This window comes from Pseudophryne corroboree, chromosome 1, assembly GCF_028390025.1.
Source record: "Pseudophryne corroboree isolate aPseCor3 chromosome 1, aPseCor3.hap2, whole genome shotgun sequence".
NCBI lineage: Eukaryota > Metazoa > Chordata > Amphibia > Anura > Myobatrachidae > Pseudophryne > Pseudophryne corroboree.
In genome coordinates, this window is record NC_086444.1 from 962341048 (window position 1) to 962362731 (window position 21684).

Sequence of the window (21684 nt, forward strand, 5' to 3'; positions counted from 1 at the left end):
GTCGGAGAATGCTCGTTCTCCCGACAAAACAACCTGTTAAGTCGACGAGAACGGGCATTCTCAGACTTAACTTTAGCTGAATTGAATAGCGTCGGGAGCTAATTCCCGGCGCTATTCAACTGTTGCTGAATTTAATCGACCCCAGTGTCTGACAAATGGGACCTAGAAGGCAGCTGTGTGTCATTACCTTCTGTCCAATGATCAGGAACAGCAACGCTGACTACTTCATATGTCACATACTGCACTGGGCAGTGGTATACTGAGCATCACACACACTGTGACAAAGCAGCATTTCCTATGGATGCAAGATATTGTTGATTTATTTGGTGAAACATTACGGGGTGTATGCACTGAATAGGCTTTTGGTGGCAGAATTAGGAGCACAAGTGTAAAACGGATTCAGACATGCTAGAGTTGGAGAAGTCCAGTATTTGTGCTTTTTTGTTTTATTTTTTTTATTAAATTAATATTCAAGCGCTTGTATAATGTTAAAATGTGTTAAAGTGGCACCTGTAAAAAAAATAATGATTAAAAACAATGTTTAAGCCCTTTTGGGAAAAGTGAAGGCGACTCCAATCTTGCAGATGGTCTGTCCCTAACTGGCTTACTCTATGGTGGCAGGGTTGTGTCTGTGTTCCCTTTGTGATCAGGACCTGGAAGTGACATAACGAGAGGGCAGTAGATAACTTCCGCCCTTACAGCACCTAAATGTTTTCTCCATTCTCCGTTCGTTTGAGGTTATTTTGTTTTCTGTATGCGCCATTGAACCCTTACGGCTCGCTTCGGTCGCCACGCTTCAGGCTCAATGTTTTGCTCCGCTTGCCACAGGTTACTATTACAAATAGTTTGTGACATGGACCCAGGGGCTTATGGGAAAGGTCCTCTTCACGAAGGTAATCTAAACTATTTACTGATTATGTAATACTACTTCACATATATACAAAGTGGCACCAACAGAAAATCAGTTTTTAACAAATAGTCATCAAATGATGCTATTTTAAGATGGAGGACTGCAGGAACATGCGGTTCTCACCATTTTTTTATGTCACTTCCGGAGGAAGTAACACGAAGTCTCGGTCACCAATTAAGATTTTTAAGGTATAAATACACCAGCATAGACATGAGTGGACCATCCCTGACAAAGTGCGGTTAGCGCATGAAACGTGTTGGACGGACACTATAGCGATACCAGCATTATTCCTGCACTGATCTGAGCCACCTATGATTATTGCTAAACCCTCCAGTGACGTCATCATCCTGCACTCCACCGGACTTGGTAGGAGTGTGTCACAAGCAGCGGACATCCAACATCATCAGGCTGAGGAATACCACTGCCACCATAGGGTAAGCCAGTTAGGGACAGACCATCTGCAAGATTGGTGTCGCCTTCACTTTTCCCAAAAGGGCTTATAAATTGTTTTTAACCATTATTTTCTTTACAGATGCCACTTTAAACACATTTTAACATTATACAAGCGCTTGAAAATGTATTTAACGTACCTATTATTAATTGAGCTGCTGACACATTAAGGGCAGTTGAAACTACATCATTCATTAATTATTTTACTGTATTGTATTTTTTGCAGGGGAAAAAAAAGTAAAAAACAAAAAAACAAAAATGACTTATTAAGTATATAACCCCCAAATAAAAACGATACAATATGGAGTGTATCGCTTATGAATAAAAATACAATTAGGTAGGGTTAAAAGGCATGTCTGAACACTTATTACTGCCCATACATGTAAAATAGCACTGCTTAGATCATTGATGGCCACTACTATTATTCATGACTTAACAAGTGGTCATGAGTCCAGAGAAACCACAGCTCAGAATATGAGGTCACAGCACCAAATCACAAACTTAATAGACTGTGCGTAAATGTGACATCAGGCTCCAAGAAGGCAGGAAACACCCTGTCTAATATGGCTGCCAGTCACCCCTCTGATGGTAGTCAGTTGTCCACCACTTCAGTCAATGTTATAACCGTGTAAGCGGGATATTTACCACATTAAAAAAAAATGCTTTATTATATACATTATGTAAGGTAGACTAGGTGTGCATTATTAAATCACCATATCCCCTAACAGAGACACTCCCCTACTTAAGTGTTTCTATAAATGAACAAATGTTCTGTGTAACACAGTAGGTCTTATTGTTAATATTCTATAGTGAAAAACTCCACACTTGTTTCCTCATCATTTAGGATAGAATGAAATTTCACAATGAGGTATTTCCAGGTACAGGTCTAGATTAAAAATTGGGTATTGGAGAAAAGAAAACATTCCACTAAAGCTGTGACATGCTCTTTCATTTTGAAATAAAACTCGTGGGTACCAATTATGACATCAAATGAAGATTTCTTTTCAAGACAAGTGAAAAGAACAGCAAATCCCTAAAGACTTCTGTGCTCTGCAGCAAGGATGATGCAACTTGTAAAAATAGACTTCTAGCACCAGAGCCATAGAGTGGTGCTGCATACTATTCACAGCTGATCCACATGACTTTTCTGCACAAATGCCCTAATTACAGCATTGTCTCTTTCCTGAGAACAGTCTGCACACAGAGTGCGGCAAAGTGCGGCGTCACCACTGCTACATATTTAGTTCATAGAATAGGCAATGTATGATTTTATAAAACAACGGCTCACAGTTCTCTACACAGTATTAACCATACATACGGAATTAGGAAATGCACTACTGCAGATGTGATTTAAACAAAATAAAAATATTTATTACCAGTTATTTATATAGCACACATATATTCCGCAGCGCTTTACAGAGAATATTTTGGCCAATACAAACAAAAACACCTAAACATAAGATACGTATATTAATGACTACATGTTATGAGAACTAATAACTGTACTCCAGGGAATGAATACCTAGGAATCCCAGGAACATGATAAAAGGTTCCCCTTAAACACAGTTAGCCCATAATCATATACAAATTATTATTGTTAGTTTTTTGGGACATTAAAACTTTCTTTCTTACAATTGTTACACTTAATACATTGTAGTGCCAAGTACACTTTACAGCCAGGATACACTGGAGACCAATATCTCAGCAACCCTCCAGTCATGCTTAGAATCAGGATTGAAATACAGTATATGGACGCCGTAACGGGAGCAGATGCAAGATGTAAATGGGTGAGTATAATATTACAGACTTATACGGAAAATCTCCATGGACTTAACTGTAGTTGTTCAAAGTAGTTGAAAATAAAAAACACAAAGTGAAAGCTTAAATAATGGTGCATGCCACTTGCTTAGACACCACCACACGCTAACATGTTGCTGTGACATAAACCAACATTTATACCGGCTGTCAATGATCAGATTCAACATCTCTACCTGCCATTAACAGTGATGCTAAGAATGAATCAACTCTACAGTTTTAACATTTGCAGGAAATTCTTCAACTTTACATAGGCTAAAAAGAGCCCAAGAAAATACCACGATGAGCTGCTTTGACACAGACATGGCCAAGTTTTAAAATACATTTTTAATATTTTCCACTGCAAACGGTACAATATATATATATATATATATATATATATATATTAAAGATGTTCCTGAATCTCATATCAGTAACATTTTAAAATAACTTAAGGACCCCGATTTGACCAATGAGCGCAAGTTACAAACTGACTGCAGAATTGCATTGGACTCAACAGAACTACCATATGAACCAGCAAAATTAGAATTTCGAACCTCTACGTTTATAGAACACCTCTATCCATTTATAAGCTTCAGATATTGGGGTGTCTAATGCAACCTAGCTTAGCTATACAGTACGATACTGGATGCCATTTGTAAAAGGTAAAGGTTCTAAGCCGTTACAGAGAGGGGTGAGAAAGTGAAAGGCTGGGAAGTGGTTGAAAATATCTAGAAAGTGTTTGGATCATGTGCAGGGAATTTCTTAGACCTAGGTCTTTGAGAAACATAATAGTATACCAATATGTATAATGTCTTTTAACATAACTATTAAAACTGGTGACAAAAACTACTGCAATTTGTCATGCTTAGTGATGTAATATGTAAGATAGTATGCAAACCATGACCTTCTTCTGTATCTAACCTTCACAATAGTAGGCTGAGGTAAGTGTGTGTGTACTTGTGTGTGTGAATGTCAAAGCTGATGTAATATAGCCATGATAGCTGTTTAACAGTGCAAAGAAAAATCTGCATCATGTTTTCATAGGTGTCGCATGCAGTTAATAAAATTGTGAACTCTTTTTTCTATAGTAGTAGTAGTAGTAGTAGTAGTAGTAGTAGTAGAAAAGAACATCAGTACAAATGTGGGGGGAACCAAATGGGGCTTGTACAGAGGAATAAGCAGTAAGGATGGCATATCATTTCTGATGGAGATAGGCTTAACTGGAAAGAGTCCGTATGCAACTCAGGAAGAATGCAGGCAATCCAAGAAGGTTAAAGCTGCTTGCTATCCAAGTAGAAAAATAAAGAACTTTTCCATTAATAATGATGTAAGTGAACCATTGCAGCTTATTGATAATGTTGCTACTGTATATAAAGCTACACACTAGCTAGAAGACTGAAGAATTAATTTTATACATTTGCTGTGTGCTCTAGATAGGTCAAGAGTCAGGTTGCTACTGAGACTCATGTCCGAAAGCCTGCCATGGACACAGTAGGAGACGGGTGTAGTATGGTTTGGCGGCGGTCGGGGTCCCGGCGACCAGCATACCGGCGCCGGAATCCCGACCGGGCTTGCTGCGCTCGCCACGCTGCGGACACGGTGGCGCACCACGCTATCTATTCTCCCTCCAGGGGGGTCGGGGACCCCCAAGAAGGAGAAAAGATGTCGGTATGCCGGCGGTCGGGATTCCGGCACCAGTATGGTGGTCGCCGGGAGCCCGGCCGCCGGCATCCTGAAGACTACCCGTAGGGGACATATATCCTCCAACAAGGCCATATACAGTAGTACTGCGAGAAACAAGTAGTGAAACAAAAAAGGAAATAATTAAATGTGATCTTGGCCTACTTAATGTTTTCCCAGAAACATCACTCAAATATACTAAAGAAGACTTATTTCAGAAGAACAATTTTGTGTGTTTTTGGTACAGATACTGTTACAGTGTTGCAAATCTGCTGAATATTGTAATGATCCAAGTCATGTATATAAGATTTTCCTAACAGAACTAGAGTCTCTCCAGCCATCTTCAAAGAGCTGTTAAAATGAATGTTTTTCATTCCAACAGAATTATCTTTGCCAGAATTTGCCAAATAGCTTCTGATACTGCCATCATTGGTGATTCACTATTAAGCGTTTTTGTTGTAAAGAAGTATTTTCCCTGCCCCATTTAACTACACAAATAAACACGTTAGTGAATGCAGTTATTTCAAATAGCCTTAAAACATCACTCTCTCACACTCTAAGGGGCAGATTCAATTAGCCACGGGGACTTACAGTGTGCCTGCAGCTCTGCCCTAAGTTACACTATTACTGCCTAGTAACCCATGCGGTAAGCCCGGGGTGTGCACTTTCTATGGATTTTTCCTCGTAGTCTCTAGAGCTGCGAGGAAAAAAAATCTGTGCTAGGTGCACCCTCCAGAGCTTAACGTGCAGGCTAAATTCATAGCTCTATGTACTTAACACAGGAGCTGTGTTATAACGTGCATTAGATGCGGGCTTACCGTGCATGGAAATAGTTAAACCTGGGAGCCACAGCAGCTCGGGAAGACCTGAGGCTAATTGAATATGCCCTTAAACGTGACATCATACAGAGTTACTCAAAAATTGTCTAAATTATTATATCCCTATTAGGTAGCAGAGCTCTAGCAGGCCTTTAAAGTGGGAGATTTGAGTAGTAAGGTATGATATTAGGATTATATTTTTTTGTTTAAAAAGGGTGCCTCTTGTGCAGTACCTATTGAAAATGTAATTTTGCCGTGGGAACAATATCAATCCACTAAAAAGACTGAACACATTTTTACCAATCAATAAAATGAAAGTACTTTGTAGAAGTACCACTAATTCAAGAATAGTCTTCACTTACATTAGTTACTTGCTTTATTCCATTTTCAAGCCCTACTGTAATTGTCATAAAGAACATTAATTCCACTAATGAATACTTCATGTGTCTATGGGCAGTTTATTATTGCCTGCTTACAGCACAACAAACGTTTCTATTAAGTGATAGCTAAATTTAACTTTGCCATAGATGAGTGACTACCTAATTCCACATAGGTTTCCTTATTCAAATGACAGTAGCTGTAATAGCATGAATTCTTCTGTAGTGTTTTATAGTACTTCCTACATCAAACTAGGTTAATTTTCCTTGGATATTTCAGTGTAGAGCCTGCAGTACAGTGTTCGCATGGCAACCTCTGCTGTCTAACGTGCCGCACCCAGCCAGGCATCACACAGCTATTAATTCACTGCAGAGCTGAGTGATTTGTCAAATAAAAAGAACGCTCTTAATCCCAGCCTCTCTGATAAGAGTCTCTGCGGTGGCTCGGTGGTAGGAGAACTCAGCGGACACATTAACTTATTACTTTAACTCACAAACTCTCTCCACAGTAATACAACTGGAAGTTAACAACCCTTCTTTGACCTCTAGTACAGTAATGATCTAGGTTCCAACCAGTGAAAAAGTCTTAAAGTACCATTACAGCTATTTAATGTGCAAAGAAACAATCAGAGGTAAAATGTTATACAGAAAAAGGAAACAAAGATCGTTAATAATAAATACAAATACAGATGACTTTGCCAATAACATGGAAGTGGAATTCCACCACCAAAAAGAGCTTCTTCAAAATAACGGCCTTATTTAGGTTTATGATTAAAGCAAAAAAGCAAGCAATTTAGCAAAGCCATGTTGCACTGCAGGTTGACCTTTTGCTCCCAAACACAGGAAAAAGGAAAAAAAACTGTTGTTCATACAAATTGGTTAAATCGGTGATATAACCAATTTGTCTGAATGAAAGGTTTTGTAAATTTTCCAGTGTTTGGGAGCAAATGTTCGAATGTCACTTGCTTTTATCCATTACCAGATTTTCTTTACAACCAACAAAATCTGGCAGATTATCTGACAGATAATTGTATAGTGTATGTCCGGCATTAGAGACGCAGAGTGATTGCCCAATGGCGGCAGGTGTCCGAGAGCTGTAAAAATCAGACTAAAACCCAAAAAGCATTGCAGGTATAGACACCAAGGGGTTTATTTACAAAGCGCTGGTCTGTAAAATCTGCTGCTTCTAATCACATTTATGCCTGAGATTTTGAAAGGGCAATGCTTTTACTAGCCAAAGTTTCGTAAATAAACCCCTAAGAGTGAAACTGAAGATTTTATTTTATTTATTTATGTTGAGCTGTGTCTGCTGCTGTAACCTTGTTAGATGTTACCAGGCCTGGAATCAGAGGGTTAAATGAGCCAGGTATTCTACCCAAATCTGTAAGTGGAACTATGGGGAGATATGTCAAGCCTCTCAAAGAGTGGAGAAGTCAATATCAACCAATCCGCTTATATGTAGCATTTGTCAATTACAATCTATAAAGTGATTGGTAGAAATTGTCCAATTGCTATGGGCAACATATCCACTCTTTACACCGCTCAACACATCTCTCCCCTAAGAGCACTACAAATAAAAGCATTTTTGTGCATCAGCTAGTACTGAGCTTTATTGCAACCTAGCCTCCTCTTTGGTCCCCATACAGGCGGCTCACAACAGTACAAAAGCACTAATACTAAGGTGGCTTAGAAATAAGCTACCAGTAACAGACGCAAGAACATAGGTGAAAATGGCTAGAACATATTAGAACAGATATTTCAGATAAAGGTGTAATGATGACAAAGTCTATTTCTGTGAACATGATACTGTCGGTCAGCCTGAATGTGTGTTTGAAATGGGTGATAATATGAAATAATAGCTGCTGAAGGTAAAATTAAAGTGAAGTAACATTCTGCCATATACGGGAAACCACTACTGGTCCCAAGTGCATAATATTGCTATGTTGAGAAGAGCAAAAATGTATAAAATAAAATTAGTATCTTATTAATAAGAGTACAGACCAGGCATTCCCAACCACGGTCCTCAAGGCACACTAAAGGGCTGAAACACACACGCCGGTTTCTCCCGGATGGCAAAAAGCCGGACAAACTTTGTCCGGCTTTTTGCTATCCGGCAGAGTCTTTCACACACAACGGCTTTGAGCCGTGTGTGATGCTGTGCACATGTGCAGCAGCATAAACGGCTTGGGGAAAAACTGTTGTGTGTGAAAGTTCCCCTTCACACACACGGTCCACTGGCTGCAAAGACGGCACGGCCCCGGTACGGCAGCCGGACCTTCCAGTGGATATTTACGGCTGCAACCCGGCAGCCGGGCCGGGGCCGTGCAGTGTGAAAGGACCCTACCCCTCACACTGTTAATTAAACTACCGGCACGGGCAAAAGCCGGTGTGTGTGTTTCAACCCTTACAGTGCAGGTTTTAGTGATATCCAGGCTTCAGCACAGGTGACTTAATTAGTAGCTCAGTTATTTTGATTTAACCATCTGTGCTGCTGCCTGGATATTAATAAAACCTGCACTGTTGGTGTGCCTTGAGGGCCGTGGTTGGGAATGCCTGCTCTAGACTGATCACTCTGACAGGTCAGTGACTAATATAAAAATTACTGCTTCAGTGTTATCATTCCCACAGGTCTACTCAATGCAAGGGCTCTAGTTATAATAAACACTAACATTTCTCATGCCCACCGTCAAAAAAACAAAACTAAAAGAAAGAATTAGCTAGTACCAGAATGATTCAGGTCCTGGAGTCAGAGACCTATAACAATTTACAGTTCATTCTTTATTTATATCACTGTGATCCATCACATTACTCATCACATTACTGTGGTTACTTGTACTAGGTCACTACCTCTTCTCTTCATAGGAAGTACCACCTCTTGAAAGAGCCACCTCAAACTATTTTTTAAAAGCCCCAACTAGTTTGACCACAAAAGCAATAAAGTATCTAATAGAGGGGTTTTTTTTTGGGTGGATCCTTTCAGCACGAGGGGTATTCCTACTAGCCAAATATAAAAATGAAAATGTCCGAATGGTCGACACTACCACTATATACTATAAGTTGCTGGGGTAGCTACCCATATTAGGAACAGCAAGATCCATAGACACAAAAGCCAAGCAGGGGCTGCACTCACCAGACTTGGAAATAAGTAAAAAGTTTTATTCAGACATAGAAGCATTCACAGGATATTGATGTTTTGGTCCCCACACAGACTTTTGTCAAGATACTTAATGATTGTCCAAGGTCCCTCATATATACCCTACATGGACCAATGGTATCACAAGCAGGTTAATTATAAGCACCACCCACATCACCTGTGTGCCGGGTGCGTTACGTAAATTCATATGGAAAATAACAACAATGAGAACAAGTGTAGCAATTTAGTTTGTCAGACTAATAGAAATATACTGTAGCCATACCTGATGTATATCTATTACATGCAAGATTCAAACGATAGCGGCCATCGGCGGCATGGTATACGGGGACCAGAAGTGCGTCATTCGGGGCTCAAAGAGAGGCCCGGAGCGCGCACACACTACCCACCATTACCCGGCAACATGCAAATAAAGGAAGTGCATCATCTGGAACCAACACTAGTCTGGAGCTCATTCCCCAGTAGCTGCAGTCACATAACTAGTCCCGTGCAGGGGGGCGCCAAGTCTAAGCATGGATGGTATACAAGTGTGGTCAACCAACAGTTACCATATTCAAAACTTAATATACGCATGTACATATATAGTGGGTTTGTGTAACAGCACTGTAACACATTTCAATAAAAAGCTAATAAAGCTTCTTCCATTATTACCAACACAACTTTTTTTTAGCAAAGAATTCCATAACATGACACTATGGACCTAGTGAGATCTCAGGAATCCAAACACTGGGACTCTACTCTTTTTCTGCTGCTTCCATCTCTATGCATTTGTTCAGAAATGGAACTTACAAATCGGCACCTGAAACACTAGTTTTAAAGCTGCATTAAGCAAAACATTTAAATTCCTACTTTAAAATGGTGGTGAGCGTCGTGAGATTTCATTCTTGCCCATCAGATGAACCAATGACAAATGGGAAAGATGGCTGCACAGAGTAATCCCTGGCTGGTAATGCATCTTAAAATGGTCCGATACTGTGAAAACCAACACCCATTGAAGGAAAAGAGGGAATATTAAACAAACTGGAATGACTCAATGGGGGCGATTCAATCGTGCCACACACCCCTTGCTGGGCGTGTATACAAATGGGCATCTATAGTAGCTACAATATATGTAGGAAAATGTGGGCACTAAAGGTCCATCCTTAACGCGTTTCTCTGCTGTTCAGCTCTGGCAGTTTCTTCAGGAGGAGAGGTAAACTGCCAGAGCTGAACGGCAGAGAAACGCATTAAGGTTGGACGGCATTTCCTTTACTGATCCGGGTTCCCTCTGCCTATTGACAGCACACAATACGAAGACAGATAGAGTGCAGCCTCCCTTCCGCTTCCCATCGCACAGCATCTGCAATTACTCAACTTTAGCCAACCAGCTAAACGGAGCAACAGAGACTTCACACTCAGGACAGCTTGTGCATACAGGTGGTGAGCTATAACAGGAGCAGGAGGTAGTAGCATACCGCTGGCTAGTGAACTAAAGCTGAAAAATACATTCTGATGACCTGCTAAATCATAAAATCCGTTATTACTCATATATATGGCTTCTTATGGACCTGGAGCCTACTGTGTTGTGGATAATGAGCTTATGTCATATGGACTGATATCTATCCAGTGTGTTTTGAATGGAGGAATACTCCAATTTATAAATTATACAAGTGTTCTCTAATTGAGTAATCTGTATTACTCGTTCATCTATAGGAGCTATTCAATTGTTGCTCCAATCAGACACCCATTAGCATTTAACACATCTGAAAACTCCGGGTTTATACGCATAAAGCAAGTAAACCCATCTAAAGTTCTCATTCGGGCACCCAAACTATGGACTTTCACACATTTTTTCTCACACCTCCAGATGCTGAGAGGGGAAGAAAAAAAAAAGTGTATCAGCGGCCAATGTACATCTGATCATAGCAACACCTGAATAGCTCCTGAACAGCTCCAATAGACGCATATTGATATAGACAACTAGCAGGGGGTGCACGGCACAAATTAATCGCCCCCAATGACTTTTAATGAGAGATTAACAACTATTCGGAGTAGTGACCCACTGGATGGCTGAGCAAGTGCATGGCTGAGCCTGACAACCAGCAAAGCAGGCTTGAACCTTAGGAATGTTACGGACCTGACTGATGAGGTCAACTGGGCGTGGTGGGTAGGCCCACATTGGGGTCGATTCAATTCACCGACAGTTGAATAGCGCCGGGAATTAGCTCCCGGAGCTATTCAATACAGCGCCAAGTGACACTCAATTGTCGGGAATTCTTCTCTCATCCCCGGGGGGACGAGAGAAGAAATCCGACAAAAGTGCTGCCCCGCGGCCGATTCTGTCGGGAATCAGCATCACGGCGGGGAGTTAAGTAGGAGAATGTCCATTCTCCCGACAAATCAACCTGTTAAGTTCGCGAGAATGGGCATTCGCTGACTTAACTTGAGCTGAATTGAATAGCGCCGTGAGCTAATTACCGGCGCTATTCAACTGTCGGTGAATTGAATGGACCCCATTGTTGTCCAAAATTATGCAAAGAACCTCAATTTTACCCATTGTTAAATTGCACAATTTATTACAATTACCAGCCTGTCATAATGATGGAACATCTTAACAGTAATGTCAGCGCCGGCAAGTGTGCGCGACCAAAATGAACAACACTTAAATTGCTCTGTTGGGCCCCTGGCGTGCAAAGCACTTGAATTTCCCCCATAGAGGTGAGGAGCAGCATTAGCTTTTTATTATATAGGATTATGATTTGTAATGTTTGGAGTGTGCACATACATTCTCTTTTTTGTGTGGCACTACAAGTCTCACCTGGTTAGAACCTCTCATTATGTTTAGAGTTAGGCTGTGTAACCCAACCAACTCCCCCACCCTCTATATATTCTATATTAAATAATGTATGTACGTACGTACGCTTCAAGGCAGAGTTTCCTTCAGCTTGGATTGGCATCCCTCTCACCTGTCCCTGGATGGTTTTAATTAGCATGCAACCCTAGCATTTGGAGACAGCATTTGGAAAACAGGCACTATGGGCCATATTCAAATGTTTTGCGCACCCGATCTCCCGTCTAAAGTGACGGGAGATCGCGTAGTGCAATTCAATTGTCTTTTTTTTTTTTTTTTTCCACCCTGATCGCGTAAAGCAGCTAAACACAAAGTGCTGGGCGTGATCGTGAAAAGCGCAATTTGGCCACCCAACAGGTTATTTTTTGCGCTTTTCAGCTCACCACACCCCCTATAGGGGGGCATGAGAACTGAAATGCAGACAATCACACTCGAACGGAGCTACAATTGAATAGCTCCGTTGTGTGCCATATACTGGCTGCCGGCGGGCTTAACAATTGAATTCCACGCTTTGAATGGTAAGCATTAATAAATGTATACAGCATATCAGTATTGGGTATAGGTTTGGGACCCCCCTGGGTTGGTGTGGCTGGGCATCAGGGCATCATTATGTAACAATTTACAGTAGCACTCTTCAGCACCTTATTTGTTTGTTTTATCAATGTAACACTTTCTTTCTTTTTTTTAAATAATTCTCACCTATGTAACACTTTTTACACATAGAAGTTGTTATATAAGTAAAATGCACTGCTAACTCTTTACTTGCTATTTCTTCCCAGTGTGGTGTCTTGGGGCAGTTTAGATTGGGCTGGCCTGGGGGGGATCCCATTCCCTGGACTTGAACCTTAAAGCCAGTACACAGTCTAGGACAGATGTGTGCTGAGCACAGACCGCTCAGCACACATCTCTCCCCCCGCTCAGCACATCGCGATGTGTGCTGACCGAGGGGTGGAGCTCTTTTCACCCAGCGGGTGAAATGAGTGATGTGCTAGAGGGCAATCTAGCACTTGCGATAGCGATGCTATCGCTGGGGGGCATACACACGAGAGATCCGTGCTTAACTTCTCTGCAATCTGGTCAGATTGCTTAAAAGTTAAGCGCGGATCTCTCCGTGTGTACCCCCCTTTAGGAATGTTAAGCCTAGTACACACGGTGAGATGTGATTAGGGGTGGTCTTCAGGTTGCCGACTGTCGGGATCCCGGCGCACAGTATACTGGTGCCGGAATCCCGACAGCTGGCATAACAACAGTATTTCTCCCTCGTGGGGGTCCACGACCACCCTGGAGGGAGAATAAATAGCATGTCGCGCGTAGCGCGCCACAGTGCTGGCAGCATGGCGGGCCCACAAGGGGCTCATTTGCGCTCGCCATGCTGTCGGTATGCTGGCGGTCGGGCTTCCTGCGCCGGTATGCTGGTCGCCGGGAGTCCAGCCGCTGGCATACCATACCCGTGATTAGAGATGTGTGCCGAGTGACCTAGCACAGACCGCTCAGCACACATCTATCCCCCCGCTCAGCACAGCGCGATGTCTTCTGAGCGAGGGGGGTGGCGCTCATTTCACCCAGCGGCAGGCCAATCTAGCATCAGCGATACCAAAGTGCAGGGCTGCACATCGCTGTCGCCGGCACCCCTACACACGGAGCGATGTGTCCTTAATTTCTTAGCAGTCTAGTCAGATTGCTCAAAAATTAAGTGTACATAGAGCTCCGTGTGAAACCCCCCTTGATGAGGTCACCTGGACATGATGGGTAGGCCCAAATTTTATGCAAAGAACTTCCATTTTACTTGATGTTAAATTTGGCAAATTACAATTATTGTGATTAGTAATGTTTGGAGTGTGCAAGAGCACTCTCTCTGTGTGTGTGGCACTAAAAGTCTCAGCATGGTAGCACCTTTCACTTTGTTTAGAGTCAGGGTGTGGTGAGCTGTGCAGTACAGTTCAGCCCCCCCTCCCCCACACTGTCAAAAAACGATTGTTTGGATAAATTTGTTAAACCAAAAGGATTTAACCAATCTGGCTGAACAACCATTGTCTGTTTTCTAGTCTTTGAGAGCAAAGGGTCGATTGTCATTTGCGCCCATACATTTACCAGATTTTTGTTCCCACCAGACAGATTGGACAGATACATATTTAGGTGTGTACCCAGCTTAAGGGTACATAACCACTGCTGTATGAAACGCTTTTTTAACTGCATTATTCAGATTATTGTAAAATTTCAAATGTGCTTAAATGTGACAAAATACTATAGATTAGAACAAGCAGCATTCAGGAAATCACTAATACAATCAAGTGAAAACATAACTGGATACGGACTCACTTGGAACAAGTTGCAAAAACAACCATTTGTCACCATTTAATTGCCTCCATTACTTTGCTTATGGTCAGTAACCGACTTCTACACTGTCCTGCTATTTTATTTGGGGGGTTCAGGATTATTTTCCCAACTCTTTTCAGCGTCATCCAGCTCATGAAATATTGCCATGTCTGTGTCACTGTTTCTAATGTTTAATTCATCACTCTGGACGGAAGACCAAGCCACATGGAAGTCATCTCTCTAGGGTAAAATGATGAAATTGTGCATCACGTATTTTAAACCTCACAGGTCTGTCTCCCCCCCCCCCCCCCCCCCGGTTAAAGAAACTGAGCATGGCGCACACAGACAAGATATGACATAACATGGTTAGAGGAGGAGATGGGACAGAAAAGCAGTTTGTTTCATGACAAGACATGTAACAATTACAATACCTGAGGTTTAGTGCATTCCTGTGAGCCAAAATGAAATGAATGCCATAGGAAAAGGAAAGGAAAAGATGAAGGTTACTAAAACATGCTGTTAAAAATCCCATCAGTATGAAGATTATGTAGAAAGGGACAAATTAATACGAAACACGGTACCTCTCCCAAATCATTCTCATGTAGGTACCTAGAGAGTCATGCAACAGTAACAACATAAATGACGAGTCCTACCAGCAGTCATGCCATTTCTTTTACTCTCAGAAAAGCCCTTCAGATTCTCACCCAGATTTAAAAGACAAAGTAGTTGTGCAAACCAGTAATCTGGCGTTACCTGGGAAATTTACTATATACTATACTCTGAAGCTATTCTTCTTTTAAAACATAGGGAAAATGTAAACTGCTGAATACATACTGTAGGACCTACAATCGCACCCTATGCCTGTCTCTGTTGCAATGACAATTTCAGAAAATGCACACAATGGCAAATTGCCTGGCGCTGGTGGCGGACACAATGCAATAACTTCTGTATATTAATATATTACCACTACAAAGAGTAGTTAACCAACAATGGGTTCCATTGAATTCAACGCAATCTAAATAGCGCTGGGAAGAAGCGCTATTAAAATGGTCCCCTTCGCACCCTGAACTTAATGGGAAATTGCCTGTTACTGAGCCTTAAACAGAGTGTTCAGCCGTGGTAACCAGCGTTACCCAACTTAAGTGCCTGCCGGGATGCTGTTAACACTGTACTAAAGGCAGAAAACAGCGTCACGGCACTAGTTTAGTCGGATTTCTGCTTGCACCTCGAGCAGGAATCCTCTAGTCGGCCTTAACAGCGAGGTCAATTAAATCTGGGACCTCCATCCCGATTCAATTCATATAGCGATGAATGTGAATTGAGCCCACTGAAAGTTATAGACAGAAAAATTTACCATTTGCTTCTAGGAGCTCTAATTCTAGAGGAAACAGACATACAAAACAAATGTGAACATGTCCTTTAGGATTTTAAATAGCTGTTGCATTTGTGAAAAAGGGACTTGGGAAGTTTTGCAACACTAGATGGTGTGCGACAGCAGCAATTCGATTGTTCTGCCATTTGAGCGCCCAGAAGCCATGGAGGTCTCATTTTTCCTTGCCACTTCCCGAGGTGTGAGAAAAACTTTGTGCAAACTACTGTTTGGATGCCCAAAGCAGAAATTTTTAAGTGTTTAGCCATTTTGGGCGCGAAATTCATGTGCGCACAAACAATTAAAATGTGACAATTGTTTGGGCATAAAAACTATCTAAAAAAATTAGATGGCCAAAACAATTGAATTCGCCCTCTTTTTCTTTGCAAAACAACTGTTAAAGTTTTTGCTTCTCATCTGTCTATAAGCAGGGAAGGAAACTCAGAAAATAAGATCATCATATTCCACTTAGTGACTCGTACAGTATGGCAATGGTACTCATACAAGGTGGGAAACTTCACAAGTTAAGCAGTGTGAGAAAGATATTACAAATGGAGAAAAGAGCAATGATGGTGAGGTGTGGTGGGGGAGGGACAACAAAAAAAAGACATGTCTTGAATAGTATACAATGCATCCACTACCCCGTGTGACCAAAACTAACTTCTATGGGTCCTTTCTTCCCAATACAACAAAATAATACAATGGAAAAAACAAGCAGCAGCTGGTATTAACAATGGTTGCTATAATGAGGAGTCTAGAATGGTCTTCATACCACAAAATACTTACAGAATAAAACAAAAAATGAAGACTATGAAAACAAAATGAAGAAATTAAAATTAGCCAATGAATGTGTTTCAACAGCCTATAAGAAACTATAAGTAGAATTGAAAAGATCATGTCAATAAATTCAACATGGTCTAATAGTTCTGACTTAAGTTCCGGCTTCATACTATGGCACTCATTCAGCTCCAATCACATTCGTGACTGACTGAGGAGTTTCCTGGTGTTCGGGAAACTGCGCATGTGCAGGACCCATTCTGCGCATGTGCCATCGCATCTCATATATGCAATCACATCTGCCTGACAGGCAGAGGTGATCGCAGGGAGGGACGGGGATGGATGCAGCCGGCGTTGGGGAAAACGGGGGCGTGTCGCCCCCATTTTCCGGGAGTGAAGTTTCCCTGCAGTTTCATTGCAGTCGGTAGCCTTCCTGTGACTGCAAATCTGGATAAGGTAAGACTTACTCAAACTACACTCGCAGATGTACATCGCATCCCGGACAGTGACAGCATCTTAGTTTTTAGCAATCGCAAAAGCAGGAAGAAGGTGGTATGCGCCTCCTCCTGCATTTACATTGCTAAGGAGCATAATGCTAAACAGCTAATAGCAGCTTTGCAATTATGAGGGAACCTGAATAAGGCCCTATATGCAGTCTGACAACAATAGTTCAAAAACAGAAACTCCTTAAGGCATTGAAAGTGAACCACCTGCACCTGATACACCAAATGTAATATTTTTATTTATACATACACATATATACACAGACATACATATGCCTATAATTGCCTTGAAATTTCTATCTATGTACCAGTATTTGTATTTACTTGAACAAACAATATCATACTAACATTAACATCAATAACATAATAAATGTGTTAAAATGCATTCACACAACGAGATACACCAACTTGTTTGTGCATCTTAAAGACAAAGGAATGAAGAAATAGTACAAGTGAACATTTCTGAGAAAACCCCACTAGAGGAATCTTTCCTACTGACTAGCTGGTTGCCTGCATGTTACGCTACAGTGTAGAAACAAGAGATGCAGCAGCTATGATCACATAGATTATCTATGAAATTCATTGTGCAGCCAATGTAATGGTTATGGAAGAGGGGGGAAGCACAGGTCTATACAGAAGTACCACATATTCAGAAGATGGCCTCTCCAATCATAGGTGCAGCTCTACCAGCACCACTGCACAATATCTACATATCACAGAATCAAGAATCCTGGGATTAAATGTTCTTAAAACCCACCTCTTGAGCCAACTTTTATAGTAGAATGGGATAAATTGACTATCCTCCATTTAGTAATGTTCCATATACTGTAAGTGCAATGCACACTAAACACTTAAGGGTCATTTGCACTAAGGCTACAGCTTTCTGAATATTTTTAGACAAAGCAAGAGAATCTGTCAAGTGACATTCAATTCAGTTACACCAGTATGTGGTCACTCACTGTGTGATAGCCTCTCGGCAGCGGAGGTTTTCCAACTGGGTAAGAATCCACAGTATCAATAATGGTTTGTCTTTCTCCTTTCTGGTTGATCTTTCTAAATCTCCGGCGAGACTGCCGATGTGATGCTTGACGCTGGAAATACTCTTCATTTTCATCCATATAGTCCACCTTTGGAAAAGAATCACATTTATTAAAAATGTTCATACAATCAGCAGGGAAGGACCTTCAAACAAGCTGCAGAGGTAGAAAGCCAGTTTAAAGTATTTCACTAGGCCTTTTGGAATAATCACTTCAGAGGACTTACAATTTAAGTTACATAGGAGACTATATACAGGGACACGGTCTGCGCCCACCGTATAAAACTGTATTAGGAACTTGGTGCAGACCCTGCTCCTTACACCTCAGTGTTTCCATAACACCAAGCAGTTAGGACATTTATACACTCTTCTCTTTGCAATAATGCCTGGAGATGTTCAATTAGAGAGCCGTAAGCAGCCTTGAGGCAGTAGGTACCCTGATTTCTACTCACACCCTCTAAAGGATCCTGATTCTGCCCCCAAGTGTAGAAAGCAACCTTAGGACACCACTATTTGGTTACTCCAATCTGTACTAGCAAAACTATATAAATGCTAACCAGAATAGTGTCAATTCCTTGCAGAGCCCTGATATATGACTGAAAAGCTTTTATCTTCATGCAGACACTGGCATCCTGAAGTATTTCCAGCAACCAAAACTTAAAATAAATAGTTATTTTTAGTGTATATTAAGACACATTTATACTTCATTGTCCACTTTTTATATGCTATTATATTGTGCTTACAGTATTCAGCATAAGTTATTTTTTGTGCCGCTTAAAGAGGTTTTTTTCAGTATCAGAAGAGTTTTAGAAACGTTAGCATTTGCTTAGAGTGATACTGTATGCACTACAGTGCATTGTGAATGTTTTGCCCTCAGGAAGGAAGTGGCCAGGCTACTCCTTCTGGAATGCCAACATTCTCACACTAGGCTGCAGCCCACACCCACCTCTGTGCAGTAATACAGTGCTCACATCCCAGATTTACTGAAGTAAAAAGCATGTCTGCAAGTGAACAGCAGCACGGTGAGCACAGTATGATAAGCATTCAGCTCAGACTTACCACAATCATTTCGGAGGGTTCCAGCACAATGCATTCACAGCCACGCCTGAAGCTTCCTGCAGATCTCTTGCCAAAACTGTGGATACACCAAACAAAGGACAACATTGACTGAGTACAAATCTCTGCAGGAACTTAAAAACATGTACAGTCTATTCCTACACAACTAAGGCCATATGGATCAGTAATAAATATAGCACAATAGCTGCACACTGTATGTGAGAAACAGTCTCTGGTAACTGCAAAGTCTCAGAATACCAAGGGTGCAGTTGCAATTATGGTTCCTGTTCACATGCTCTTCGACCATTACGCGGCAAGCATCTTGGTGCCTATACAAATTGTTCCCAGAGAAAGTTTTCATAGACAGATGTTTGTTCTTAACACGCATGGTCTTACTGGCAAAGCGCAAGTAAGCTCAGAATCATACTAATGCTTCATAAAGGACAACTAATGAAATAAATAAACTATTTCCTTAACTATATAGATTTCAGACACTGCTTTACATTATTTGTGCACTGGTAGTGAAGTAAACAATGTGATTTCCCTCCGTTAGTAACCATACGCTGATTGGGTGTTTTTACCTGGTCTGTCAGTATACTACTTAGGTAATGTGTGTGGTGTTATGTCTAGGGTGTGTACACATGGTGAGATCCTTGCTATATGTTCGAATTTGTCTATGCGATTTCCCTTGAACTCCCCCAGAGCCCAAATAGCACAGATTTTGACTATCTGTGCTTGAAATTTTGTATATGTACGATTTTAACTAAGTGCCAATTTTGACTATACTTTGTACTAGACAGTCAAGATTGACTTGCCTGCACAGTCTATCTAGCCTTACGATACCGACCCCACGGGAGCGTACATCGGGATCGAATCTGTATCGCAAGCTGCCTAGCACCATGAGATATGCACTAACTTTTCATAAGATTTTGACTATATAGTCAAAATCTCACAGATTTATCTCACCATGTGTACACACCCTTAGAATCCGAGTAATGGGCGTCACAGTTGGTTTTCATGCTGCACCACTGCTCTGGTCAGTGACGGAGGCTCTAGAGGAATATATTCTATGGGGTGGGTTTGCTAGTGCTCAGTTTAAGTCAATGTCACAGGATAATGACATGTTGCCCTAATGAAGCCATCAATTATTCCCATTACTATAGGGACAACATGCCTTCACAAGACTCGTAAGTTACGCTCACACTAAAGACTGAAAAGGCCATTTATGGCTGCTCGGCCTGATTATTGCAGTGTGCACACAGCACTCCAGGCTGATATAATATGAAACCCTGAAGGATCTGCTCATCTGACCTAGCCTGCTGCACGGCATTCGTAGGAAACCATGACCAATCATCATGCACACTTTGTAGGCAAAGTTTGTTTAAAAATGTCACATTTAATGAAATACAGGACATACAGGGGCTGATTCTGCGTTACACACAGCGATGCCTGCGACTTTATACTAACACAGCTACAAGCCCTTCCCTGGTGTACAGCAGTGCATCTGAATGTGCAAGGAGTAAGAAGCTGAAATACCAGAAAACAGCTTTTACATTTACTCAACTGAATGGTGTCCAGATTAGTGCATGACACAACAATTATAAAGAATGGGAAGAGACGATACATCCCCCTTACAATCATACACATATTCCTCTGCCAAGCATAATAAGGGGGGAATTCAATTGCTTTTTCTTGTGAACGCCACTAGATGCCGCCTGAGAGAGCAATTCAATTGTTTCTGCATTCAGGCACGATAAGCTGCGGGGTGACATTTCAGTTCGCAGCCTCTGGAGATGGCGAGCTGAAATTTGCAAAAAAGTGACCCATTTGAGTGTCCAAGCACATTCCGCGTCGTGTCCAGCACTTTGGTCGGGTTTAGCCATTTTATGGGGCTAAACCCGGCAATGCAGGGCGCAATCAGTGCAAAAAACATCTTTTGAATGGTGCGCCCCGATCTCCCGTTTAGGCAGGTATAAACATTTGACTTGCCCCCTATGAGAACTGATGCCACACTATAAAATGTAAAATGGGTTTCAATTTTACAAATAACTCCTAAACATAATCCATTCTGGTATATAGCAGGGTCTCGCTAGGAGTATACAGTCAGGCCCGCTGATGGTTACAGGTGGTGCTGCTTGTTCAAGAACCGACACAGCAGCTATAGAGCTTTCTCTGAATAACTAAATTGGTGTTGGATCTCTCCTGCTATAGAGAGCTCATCAGTAACAATGGTGCTCAGTAGTGTTGCCAGGAGCCCTGCTAACAAAGCAAAAGGTGGGAACCTCCAAAGCACTATTGTTGGTAAGACAACGGATTTAGTATTTATTTATTTATTTATTAACAGTTTCTTATATAGCACAGCAAATTCAGTTGCGCTTTACAATTTAAAATAACAATAACAAACTGGGTGATAACAGTCATAGAGGTAGGAAGGCCCTGCTCGCAAGCTTACAATCTATAGGGAAATAGGCATATGTACACAAGGAAAGGTGCTATCTATTGCATAGAATGAAAAGACATGTGAGGATATGTGTGGACTGTACAGAGTGGATGTAATTTGATAGGAAGGTTTATGAAAGTTATGTGGGCGGTTCTGGAATGTGATAAGCTTGCC

At 41.4% G+C, this 21684-nt stretch overlaps 1 protein-coding gene across 10 annotated transcripts in view; it reads right to left on the reverse strand.

The window, feature by feature from the left end:
* Window positions 1-21684, reverse strand: part of RAPGEF2 (Rap guanine nucleotide exchange factor 2) — a 552363-nt gene that overhangs the window by 185183 nt on the left and 345496 nt on the right. For 8 of the 10 annotated variants that reach the window (XM_063920458.1, XM_063920456.1, XM_063920451.1 and 5 more), the window contains 3 exons: window positions 19074-19149; window positions 17938-18105; window positions 14761-14778 (listed from right to left, as the gene is read on the reverse strand). In XM_063920458.1, the coding sequence (XP_063776528.1) occupies window positions 14761-14778; window positions 17938-18105; window positions 19074-19149 (262 nt within the window). The remainder of the gene's footprint in view (window positions 1-14760; window positions 14779-17937; window positions 18106-19073; window positions 19150-21684) is intronic. The other 2 variants (XM_063920453.1, XM_063920457.1) reach the window with 1 other exon arrangement.